This window comes from Penaeus chinensis, chromosome 17 (assembly GCF_019202785.1).
Source record: "Penaeus chinensis breed Huanghai No. 1 chromosome 17, ASM1920278v2, whole genome shotgun sequence".
NCBI lineage: Eukaryota > Metazoa > Arthropoda > Malacostraca > Decapoda > Penaeidae > Penaeus > Penaeus chinensis.
This window is the reverse complement of record NC_061835.1, coordinates 17336952-17349451: the sequence shown is the minus strand read 5'-3', so window position 1 is coordinate 17349451 and position 12500 is coordinate 17336952. Positions and strand designations below refer to the sequence as shown.

At 38.6% G+C, this 12500-nt stretch overlaps 1 protein-coding gene across 2 annotated transcripts in view; it reads right to left on the bottom strand.

Annotated features, from left to right (window-relative positions):
- LOC125033895 (papilin-like) overlaps positions 1-12500 on the bottom strand; it is a 44553-nt gene that overhangs the window by 24939 nt on the left and 7114 nt on the right. For both annotated transcript variants that reach the window (XM_047625467.1, XM_047625468.1), the window contains exons 3-6: positions 8668-8713; positions 7866-7962; positions 4336-4445; positions 1-37 (exon numbers count right to left, since the gene is read on the bottom strand). The exon at positions 1-37 is cut by the window's left edge and continues 90 nt beyond it. In XM_047625467.1, the coding sequence (XP_047481423.1) occupies positions 1-37; positions 4336-4445; positions 7866-7962; positions 8668-8713 (290 nt within the window). The remainder of the gene's footprint in view (positions 38-4335; positions 4446-7865; positions 7963-8667; positions 8714-12500) is intronic.

Genomic DNA, 12500 nt, shown 5'->3' with positions numbered 1-12500 from the left:
CAAGACCGGACTCTTCAGTTTCGACGCTTGATAACCCCTATAAATAGAGTGATGGTAATTCAATCAAGAAGAGGCATTTCGTCGTGACGGGCGTGAGTATTCTATGCACAAAATTAATAGCAGAATTCAGGTAAATATAATTCAGAAATCAGGCAGTTGTGCAAATTCAGTGGATCGTTTACAGGGAGCATGATAGCAAGAACAGTGATAAAAATGTAATAACAATATTAAATTAATGAGATTATTACCAAAACATGAATAAATTCAGTTGCAATATTTGCGATGAAAAATGTAATAGTACTACTAACAGTTGCAACAGGAAAAGTAAAATATAAGGAGAAATATAATAATGATGATAAATAGTTAAAAACAACAACGTTGCAAACAACGGCTGGGCAGCCTGGGAAGAAGCCGAAAACAACATTGAAAATCTCTCTTTCCAATACTGAGCAAGCCCTCCCCCCCCCCCCCCCCCATGTGCCCTGCCATGCCAGGTCTCTCTACCCAACTGTGAAGAAGAGAGGGAGGGAGGGTGGGAACGAAAAGAAGGGCCTGCTGAGTGGGACGAAAATGCCCATTTTCAATCCTTCAAAGGAAGGATTTTCGCCCCACTCACCCGGCTCCAGAGGCAGGCTTGAAAAGAGGAGGACCCGAATGGATGGAGACAAGGAGGAAGTAGTCAATACCTTTATTATTATGTTTCACTGAAAAACATATTAATATATAAGCTTGGAAATGATTGGGTATTTTAACATTAAAAGAATCTTTGGTAATACCTTACTCACACTAAAAGTACACAAGAGTGCTAGTGTACCCGCGTACTTTCGCACCCGAGGAGAGGAGAGTTGCCCATTTCTGCTAGATCAATAACTCAACGGGATATGGATGCAACATGAGCTCTAGAACAGACCTTGAACGTCTCTGGCCAAACCCACAGGCGCTTGAAACCGTGCACCTCAAACGCAGGAAGATATCGGCGAGACTCTCCTGCCTTCCAGGCTGGTAGAGACACCGGAGACAGAATGGGATCCCGTCTCTCTTTCTTTGCAATGAAAGAAAGGAAAGGAGCTTTAATCCTCCCTGGAAGCGGCGAGAGAAGGGCCACGTGACAGAGCTGCTCTCTGTGAAGATTTAAGACCCGAGGCAAAGGCACGAACGACGAAGGCCCCATGAAGGTCCAGAGGAAAGGGGTCTACTTTTTTTAATTTCCTTTTTCCACGGTGGAAAATCATGGCTGAAGAATGTAAAAAAATATTGTCTTTTAAACATCAAAATCATTATATAAAGTTATGGATAATTAAGGACATAGAAATGGAAATACAAGTTTCCTTTAGTCATAACTTCATACAAAGAGAGAGATAGAGATAGAGATAGAGATAGATAGATAGATAGATAGAGATAGAGAGAGAGAGAGAGAGAGAGAGAGAGAGAGAGAGAGAGAGAGAGAGAGAGTATATATATATATATATATATATATATATTACAATATGTATGTGCAGTGTGCACATGCCTCCATGTATGCATGTATGTACGTATGAGTGTGTGATGTATGTATGTATGTATGCATGGGTGTGTGTGCATGTGTGTGTGTGCAAGCTTGCATGTGTGTGCGATGTACACATGTATGTGTGCATAAATACATGCATGTATGTGCGTATGTGAATGTGTGTGTAAGTGCGTGTGTGTGTGAGTGTGTGTACGTTTATGTGTGTATGAGAGAGAGTGCGCGTGTGAGTGAGTTAGTATGAGAGAGAGAGAATCAAAAATCTGGTTTCAGTAATTCACTATTTTTTCATTATAATCTGAAATTATTTTCCTTTTCTTCAATAGATTATGTGACAATAATGTGATATACCATAATATGATTAAAATATGCCTAAGTATAACTTACTCTCATGAAATGGCATTTGAACTAATTGGTTCACTCGGCCCAAAGCGCACTTGCCTCATGGAAGCGGCGTTGCTCAAGTGTGGCTTCCCACTTCTTCTATGTGGCCTTCTACAAATTTACCAATAGTATATTAAAAATCTTGAGATACACCTATTGCCTAAATATTCATCTTTAAATTACAAACATTTAATTTACTTATCAAAATTCTGAGGAGAATGAGCCCGTGAAATAGGGGATGGGCGACGTGAAATAACCTTCCTTTTTCACGTCTGGAAGGTTACTGAAGTTTGGGAGTTCCTCAACCAACCACGAGGGCGCGAAAAAAACTGCCCGGTCTTATTCTGGCAAAGTCGATCCGGGCGGACCGAGCACAATCTGTAGACGTGCGCGCGTGTGTCACTCTTTGATAGAGCAAAGACACGCCCGAAGTACAGGGTGCATGAGGTGTACAACCTGCGTGGCCTCCGCCTTCCTTGCAAAGCATGATTGCTCTGAGCACTTTGTATAAGACTCTGAACCCAAGTCCTCTACATCACCCATCTTGAATCAGGGCCGGATACATCAGATGCCCCTTGGCACGGATCTTCACGACTACATATCCTAGGAAAGTAGAAAAGCGAAGAAGCAGTCACCGAAAAAAATACGTATCTGACACAGGTAAAAAAAGAAAAAGAAAAGAAAAGAAAGAAAGAAAGAAAAAAATATCTATATGTGTGTGTGTGTGTGTGTGTGTGTGTATGTGTGTGTGTGTGTGTGTGAGTGTGTGCGTGTGTATATATCACAGACAAATGAACAAATAAAAACGGATAAGTCCATACGTATATACACCATTGTAGATATACTTATAACTTAGTAAGATTTGACGAAATAACGCGAAACCAAAAACATCCATGTACGCATCAAAAACGTACGTGAAGTACTTGCCACCAACGGTCCAGGGAACGTGGCAGACACCGAAAGGAACTGTAATATATATATAAGATGCCCGTGTCACAGCACAGGCTCGAACGGCCTAGCGCACGTCCGCAGCAACACTCAAGAAGGAACGGGAGGCTGACACGAACATTTATGAACAAAAAACGATAAACCTTTCCAAATGCCGAAAAAACAACAAAATAATCAACATATAAACAAAAAAAAACAAAAAAAGTACACAAATACACATGTAAGACAAAGAGGGAGAGAAAGGGATTAGAAAAGTAGACACGAATAATCCCTTTAAAAAAACAAACACTCTGAGCAGGTGCAGACTGATCAAAACGAAAGATAGCTGAGTGGGACGAAAATCGCCATCCTCACCGTCCGTCCGTTCACAAGCTCCGCCTGCAATCACAATCCAGAAACATATTTCATGTGAATGAGGACTTGAAGCGCGTTACGCCTGAAACCAAATGGCAGGGTCCTATTCCATGTGACTGCGGAATTAAGCTGCTTCATTTTGTTGTAAAATAGGTGTGATGATTGAAAAAGGGTACACTCACTCTCTCTCTCTTTATCTCTTCCTCTCTGTCCTTCTTCATCTACCTTCCTCTTATTTTTTTCTCCTTCTTTCTCTCTTTCCCTCGTCATCTTTATCCCGCTTCCCAGTTCTTCTCTTTCCTATCTCTCTCTCTTCCTATCTTTATTATTTTTCCTCTTCCTCTCTTTCCGTCTTCCTCTTTCTTTTTGTTTCTCTCCTTCTCTTTCCCCTTCCCTTTCCCTTCCTCTTTTTATTTATCCCTCTTCTTCTGTCTTCTTCTCCTTCTTTTCTTACTCTCTCCCTCTCTTCCTCCCTCTCCTTTCCTCTCTCTTCTTCCTCCTCTGTCTCCCTCTTCCATACACTCTCCCTTTTCCTTCCTTTCCTCTTCCTCTGCCTCCCTCTACCCCTCTCTCCCTCTTTCTTTCTCTCCCTCCCGCTTTCCATCTCCCCTTCTTCCTCTCCCTTCATCGTCCTCTCTCTCCTTCCAATCCTTCCTCTTCGTCTCCTTCCTTCTTCCTCTCTTCCCTCTTCCTCATCAAATCCTAGTCAGCCGACGTTAGTCTGCTGTGCCGAGTGTTTCACTGGTTTCACTGTACTTCACAGAGGGTGTTCCGGGCGTCCGCGTAGAGTTGCTGAGAGGCCGCGCAGCCCACAGCGCCGCCTCGGGCATTGCCGAGAAGATGCCACGAGGGTGGCTCTGCTCTCTGCCTCCACCGGTGGCATCAACCTGGACTTCAAATGGCGTCTGCAGTTTTAGGACACCGCCGGGGCCCACGCCCTCGATGGCTCTCCGAGGAACCGAGGGCCTGAGGGCACAGCGCCGTCGAGCTCGTCTCCCGAGCCTTCCGGAGCTTCAGCCAATCCAGCGGAACAGTTGATCAAATGTGAAAAACAAATCGAGAGAACAGGCCTACTCATAACAAAGCTCCGCATCTCCTGCAACACGTGCAACGAAGCATCAAAACAGGCGATGGAAGCTGCTTACCCACACCGCAGCCCAGAAAGCTTCCAGGCGTCCATACCCGAGTTCCCCCGTCGCCGTAGGCCCGCCTCGCCCTCTGGCGGACCCTGCCCTCGACGCGGTCCCCGGCGAGGCTGTGCAAACATAATGGTGCCATGAAACATATATGTGGACAGAGAGATAGACAGAGGGATCATCGATAGGTATAGGTGGCGTATTATCATTGCAAGGACTATTATTGCAGTTTCAGTGTCATTACAGTTAGAATTACCATTATTATTACTATCATTATTATAACTATTATTATATCTAATAGTAATACGATTATTGTTATTAGCATTATCATTGTAATTATTTTTATGATTATTATTATAATTATATATATATTTTTTTTACATTTTGTATCATTTTTATTTTAATAATTATTATCACCATTAATACTGTTATTATTAGTATAAGTTAAGTAATAGTGTTATCATAATTACAGTTATCTTTTTATGTTACCAATATTATCAACATCATTATGATTATCCTCATTCCTATTACTATTATCGTTATCATTACCATCACTATTATGACTATCATTCTCATTTTTAAAATTGCCTGTTTGCATTATCTCTTTTATTATCATCACTCTTATTCATATCACTTTTATTATTATTGTTGTTGTCATCATTTTCATTACTATTATTATTATCATTATTTTCATGATCATCATTACTATTATTATTGTTGTTATCGCTGATGTTCTTATTATCATCATTATTATCATTACTGCGATTATTATTTCTTTATAGCATCTTTCTTGATATTAGAAATAATACAATAACTATCATTGATAGTAATATTATCATCATTGTAATCATTATTATTGTTATCATCATTAAAAAAAAAATTTGTATTATTATTGATGTCATAATTATTAGCAATACTGTTATTATCATTATTGCTTAAAATTATCTTCAGCATTATTATCATTAGTGTTATTATTACCACTTTAAACATCATTACTGCTAACGTTATTATCAATATCATTGTCAAAATTCAAAGATATCTTTTTCATTATCATTATCAAGTATTATCATTGATTACTATCATATTTACTATCAAGACACCATTTAGTACTACAGTTACCAATGTTACTTGTAGTAGTATTGATATCACTAATATTTGTTTTGCCATGGAGTTACTAACATTATTATTATCATTGCTATCATTATATTGTTATTATAATTATTAGGTATTATTATCATCCTTATTATTATAACTATCAATCATTGTTATCATTAATATATATATATATATATATATATATATATATATATATATATATATATATATATATATATATATATATATATATATATATATATATATATATATATATGTATGTATGTATATACACACACTTATATTTACACACACACACACACACACACACACTCGCGAGTGCTTGTGAATCGTCTCCCTCTCCCTCGCGCGCGCACATGCTCACACAGTCAGCTTACGGCGTTGCCTGTAGGACCCATGACTAAAGTGGAGCGCCTCTCGGAGAAACGAAGGAACCTGGAGAGAAGTCGCAAGCTACCGCTGGTTAACACGAGACGCTGCTCGACGCCCCGGTGGCTTTGGCCTTCAAGGAGGCTGATGGCGAATATGAATGAACTCCATTTTGGAGTGGCATTACTTTCCGCAAACAAGAGCACAGTTCGTCTCTCTGAAACAAGCAACCCTTCTTTTATCGCAAAAATATTTTTTTTTATAGTTTTAAGATTTTTCCCTTTATTTTATTTATTATTATTTTTTTTTTCTGAGCAAGTATTACAATCCCGTGGACTTGAGAGGGGAGAAGATCCCGCCCTCTGTTGGGAAGAAAGTAGCTTCCCCGAAAGCCCTGGTCGAGTCCGAGAGCATCGCTGAGCCACGCGGCGCGGACGTCGACGAGAGACAAGGCGCTGGCTTTTTATTTCCCTGATTTTGTGGATGCGAGCGGGAAGGCGGTAAGATGGAATATTTTTCCTTATTTCCTGAAAGGATTTCGAATGTAATTGTATCTTTGGAGTTTTCGTTTTATTGTGATTCCCTTACTTTTATCGCTACTGTTCCTATGTTTTATATTCTCGTGTTTTATTATTGAGTAAATGTAATTAAGATTCATCTTCAATGTTTTGAAATGTCCCATGTGTAGTCCCTGAGCTTAGAAATGGGTTTATCAAGATCAAAAGATTCTTTAGGTTCAAAATATGACAGATACAATAAATCACAATTAAAATAGAAAATAATTCAAGATATAATACTAAAGTGGAGATGGAGAACATGGAGCCTGACGGCATTTCTTTGGAGAAATGATTTGAACGATGAGAATGACACGGATGACGGTGAGGGAATGAGGCGATGTCGATAAGATGAAAAGGAAAACGTGAAAGACCCAAACTGCAAGTGAATCAAATCTTAAGGTGGAAGAAGTGTCCAACGACGAAAGATTCTCGTAGTGCAGTTGCTCAGTGATTCTTTTCCTAGATTCTGCTGTTGGCATGCAAATTCAGAACCTAAAAATCTATGCCTACCATCGGGTCGACACGCACTCCACCTCGGACATAACCACGCTGACGAAAGTGTTAACCCTTGACCCTTGGTGTGGTAACTTCTATGTACTTGCACATTTACTCTGTAGTTCCGCTTACCCTTGCGAGACGCCTCTCACTCTAACATACAAGTTTACGCTCCTGGACGAATTAGCCAGGCGCTGGCAGCGAAACCTTTCATGCCAGGGGGCGATGTTTATCAAAGGGGGCTCAAGTTTAATCCTAATTCACTACAGTACCCCTCATCAGAGCCGACAGGCGACACTCGAAACGAAAATGGCGAACATGCTCTGACGTCAGGCATTCTGCGACGGCTCTGGGGCTCTCGTGCGGGGGTCAGACCGGAGGGAGAAGCGCTCATTTCAGATTGCATGGTCGACGGTTCCTTCATTAGGACTCTGGCTTTTGTCCATATTGAAGCCCGGGGAACTTCAGTCGCTTAGTTTTTTCTTGTTTTCTTTCTCTCCTTTCCTCACTTTCCTAGCTTCTGTATCGATCTTCTTATCTTTTCTAGCATTTGTATTTCTCAATTTTCTCATTTATATATATATATATTTTCTTTTCATAGCTTCTGTCTCTCTTTTTCGCCCTTTCCCCTTTTTTGTCTTTGTCTCTCTCCTTTACCCATCTTCCGTCTCTCCCTTCCTTTCTTCCCTACTTTCTGTATCTCTCGGTCCCTCCCTTTTCTACTTCTGTCCCGTTATTTCTCCCTTTTCTATCTTCTGTTTCTCTCTTACTCAATCCATTGGCTTCTGTCTTTCCATTCGTCTGTTTCTCTAACTTTTTTTCCTCTTTTCCTCACTTTCTGTCACTCTCTTTCTACCAAGGATACTTTTACACTTGTTATCTTGCTCTCTCTCTCTCTCTCTCTCTCTCTCTCTCTCTCTCTCTCTATTTCTCTCACTCTCAAGCTCATTTACGCGTTCTTATGCCCCCCACCCTCTCTTCCTTTCTCTGCCTTCTCCTTACCTTCTGCGAATGCGTTGCCAGAGGCGGTGCCAAGCCAACCTGACAAGCCGAAGCCGTTGACAGGACTCGACTCTTCGGCTTCGACGTCTGCTAAACCCTATGACTCAATAGACGATTACGATACTGAAAGTTCACTGTGCCGTGTGTTTGTATTCCATACACAAAAAGGAAACATAGAGCAGAATTCACATATATAATGCAGAGTTCATGCAAATACAGAAATTCAATGGGTTATTACATAGGGAGCATAACAAGCAAAAAAGTGATCATGAATATAATAAGAATACTATTAAGGCATTATCATCAATACATCCTGAATTTTCAGATACAATATATGCCGCAGAGAGAAAAGAATAAATGATAATATCAATGACCATGATGTGATTAAAAACGGTACTACTACTACTACTAACAGTAATAATGATAATAATAATAATAATAATAATGATAATAATGATGATAACGATGATGATGATGATAATAATAATAATAATAATGATCATAATAATAATAATAATTATAGCAATCATGATAATGATAATAATGATAATGACCACGATAATAACACACTCTCTCCTATTATCTTGCTCTCACCCATTTTCTCTTTCTCTTAATCTATCTTTATCTTTTTCTCTCTTTCCTGCTCTCTCTCTCTCTCTGTATATAAGTGCTCTTTCTTCCTCTCTCCCCTATTCCTCTCACTTTTTCTCTCTCCCCTGTTCCTCTCCCTCTCTCCCCTGTTCCTCTCCCTCTTCCTCTCTCCCTCCTCCTCCTCCTCCTCGCCCCCGCTTCTCCCCCTTACCGCAAGAGCCGCCAGAAGGGTAGCGAAGAGCAAGCGCTGCCACGGTCTGCTCAGTTAAGACATGGAAATAAAAGAAAAATGAAGCAAGTTAATGAAATAAAAGAGACGAAGTGAATAAAGACTAAAACAAATGAATAAACATAGGATGAACAAAAACAGAGAGAGAAAATAAACTTTCCATGATTATACACACACATAAATATATAATATACATACACATAAGTGCATGTATATATGTATATATATGTATATATATATATATATATATATATATATATATATGTATATATATGTGTGTGGGTGTGTGTGTGTGTGTGTGTGTGTGTGTGTAATGAATAAATATAGAGATAGATAGATAAAGAGAGAAATACATAGATATATAGTTCGATAAATTAATAGATAGATGGGTGGATAGTTCGATGTGTATACATAGAGAGAGATGGACAGATATATATATATATATATATATATATATATATATATGTATATATATGTATATATATATATGTATATGTATGTATATATATATTTGTATATATATTATATATATATGTATATATATATATATATATATATATATATGAGTGTGTGTGTGCGTGTGCTTGTCTGTATGTGTGTATGTGTGTGTGTGTGTCTGTATATGTGCGTGTGTCTTTGTGTGTGTGTGTGTGTGTGTATGTGTGTGTGTGTGTGTCTGTATGTGCGTATGTGTGTGTGTATGTGTGTGTGTGTGTGTGTATGTGCGTGTATCTTTGTGTGTGTGTGTGTGTGCGTTAGGGTGTTTCAATAATTGTCGATTTTCTAAAATTTGCTCGAATCCCGGGGGCAAGGTAAGAAATAGGCGCCTATAAATTTTCTGAGTTTGGAAATGTATTTTTTATTAAAATCAAAGAATATCTCGCGTTCTCTATTTTCAATTGAAAGTTTTGATAAAATTATGATTTAGAAACCGCCTCGAACGCCAAATAACGCCTCGTTTTCTGTTGTCGGTATAACTATTTAATTTAATACCTCAATATTATACTTTTCTTTGATATTTTTGCATAAAAATTATTTATTTTATAAATTAATATTATATAAAGTTCTTTAATTGCCATAAGACTAATTTTTCAATTAGTAGGCTTGACTTCTCTTTACTTTGTGTTCTCTCCCACCAAACTGGATTTTTTTTTCAGTGCTTTCAGACACTTTATGGTGTTGTTCTTTATTCCAATCTTGGATTTATTGGGCAAATCACCATCACAAACTCCTTCCAGCTTGGTCAATATGGTGCCAATGGTCAGGCAGATGTGTAGGAGGGAACAAAAAAAATCCCAGCCACCTGACACCAACTGGCGAATCGGGCTTGGGTCGCCGAGAGCATGCTTTGGCTCTCGGACTTTTCACTTCGCTTAAATGATTTGAAGTAACATATTCTATTTAACAAGAGGCTATAAAAGGAAAGGATTCTAGTAATGATTTTATTTGGAACATTATATATTGCATACAATATCATTTTCATTCTACTCCTTTGTTTACATTGCCATATCTCCGACTGCGCCGTTCTCTAGTTTCTGTTACAACAACAATTCTGTTTATATCTTTCACAATTCTGATTATGGCCAGGTATTAATGAACTTTTGGGTTGCCACATATCGATTTCATGCATATCATAGGCCAAGTATGCAAACTTCATATCTGTGGTCAGATGACGGAAAAAGGGCGAACAAAACAATCTCACAAAACACTTGTTGGGAAATGAAATCTTTACCACTCAGATTACACAGTTTTTCTGCAGTGAAATTGTGCTTCTCCTTATTTTGGAATAGGGCTGGTGTGTATGGCCATTTTTCACGAATTCCTCTTTTCAAGATCTTTGCAACTTCATCGACGTAATCATGATCAACAGCCAAGGGAAGAAGTGTACCATCTGCATTATACAGATGTCTGTTGATGGGCGAGAAGTAGCTGCTAGGAAAGCCAAATTCACAGCCAATCCTGGCATACCTCCTTGGAGTTTCAATAGCAGTTCTGAAAAGAGTCAGTACATTGCTGTTCACAGCAGAACGCCAGCACATGAAATTAACTTTTGCAAAATCAAAAATACTTCTGATTGTTCTTGGATTTTTTTTTCAGTGCTTTCAGACACTTTATGGTGTTGTTCTTTATTCCAATCTTGGATTTATTGGGCAAATCACCATCACAAACTCCTTCCAGCTTGGTCAATATGGTGCCAATGGTCAGGCAGATGTGTAGGAGGGAACAAAAAAAATCCCAGCCACCTGACACCAACTGGCAAAGGACATTTCTGCAATATCTTCACTGTTGCATATATATGGGACTTTTGCATTGTTGGTCTGCTTCCATTTCAGTCTGTTAAATTCCCGTCTTTGCGCCTGATAATCAACACTTCCGAGTGATCCATTGATTCCTTGTACTTTTGCATCATACCAATCTATATCTTCCGTGAGGATTTCTCGGGGTTGTGTCTTTGCCTTGAATGACACAATCACAGTTTTCGAGAATTTTGTCTTCAGTGTTACATTACTGATGGAGTCGTAGTACTCTTTCTTTATTTTTTCTTTCATATACCAAGGTGATATTGTCTTAATGCCGAATTTGGATAAAATCTGAGGTTCCGTAATAGTCAAATTATTGCATGGCAAGCTATCTTTTGAGTATCCTTTTAGTGTCTGGTTATCATGTCCTTTTAACGCACAGTATCGAGCAAGAATGTCACTCTTCGTCAGTGGTCTAGGTGGCAAAACATCAATGGTACCAAACTCTTTCAGTATACGTGTATCGGCACTGCGCAAACCACCACGTCGAAGTGCTATATTGCCACTGACGAGATCGTCACCACAATATAGGCGAGCGAAAAATGTGCATTATTATGGTAGCACAAGCTTATATGGAAATGCATAGCGACTGGGAATCTTTACGGAAGTCCCCAGGAATCATTGGCAATGACCTAAGTTACCCTATGTTTGATTCTGCCATAATGTCGGATGAACCGAAATGCCCTTCCGTGGGTCATGCGGGTCACAGTCAGGCCGGCTGAGGCCGCCGCACCTCATCCCAGCGCCGGAAATGGTATCATACTTTAAGAAAAAATTGCGAATAGTAGATATTTTTGGATTTGTCTAATATTTTGCATGTCGTCATTTAAGCATAGTAGGCGCCTGTTTTGCAACTTGCTGAATGATTCTGAAAAAGTCGGATTTATTGAAACACCCTAGTGTAATGAGCACAAGGGATGTGAAGTTAGAATGACCCAAAAATTCGTCTTGAAACCACCCTGTATATACCTCACTTGGTCTTTATGCATATGCATTACTCATATATACCTCAGTTTTTTTGTCTGTAGCTATGTAAGATAGAAGTACTTAATTATTTTATAGATAGATGACACTTTATTTTAATAGTTTTATATAAAGTTTATATATTTCTATATTATCTTTTTTATTAAAATTAGGGAATCGTAAAGTATAATTGTCTACCCTACAAAGTACTGTTTTTTTGTTACCCCACCATACATTCTCTTTATTTATAGGGTACACTGTTATATGTCAATAGTACCGTTAAATTAAGGTTGTATAATTGATATTTTGATTAAGAAAACAATGTGTACTATCTTTGTTATTGAATAAATTAATTCAAGTTCTGAAAATTATGCATGTATAGGTTAAGAAGAACTATATGTTTGTACTATATGTGATCTGAGTAGACTTTAAATTTTGAAATATATACAGTACTAAAGCCTGATACTGTTGCTATAACCATAGAGAGAGAGAGAAAGAGATCAGCGAAGAGTGCCATACAACATCCTGAAAGTCTTTTAGATTATCATGAAA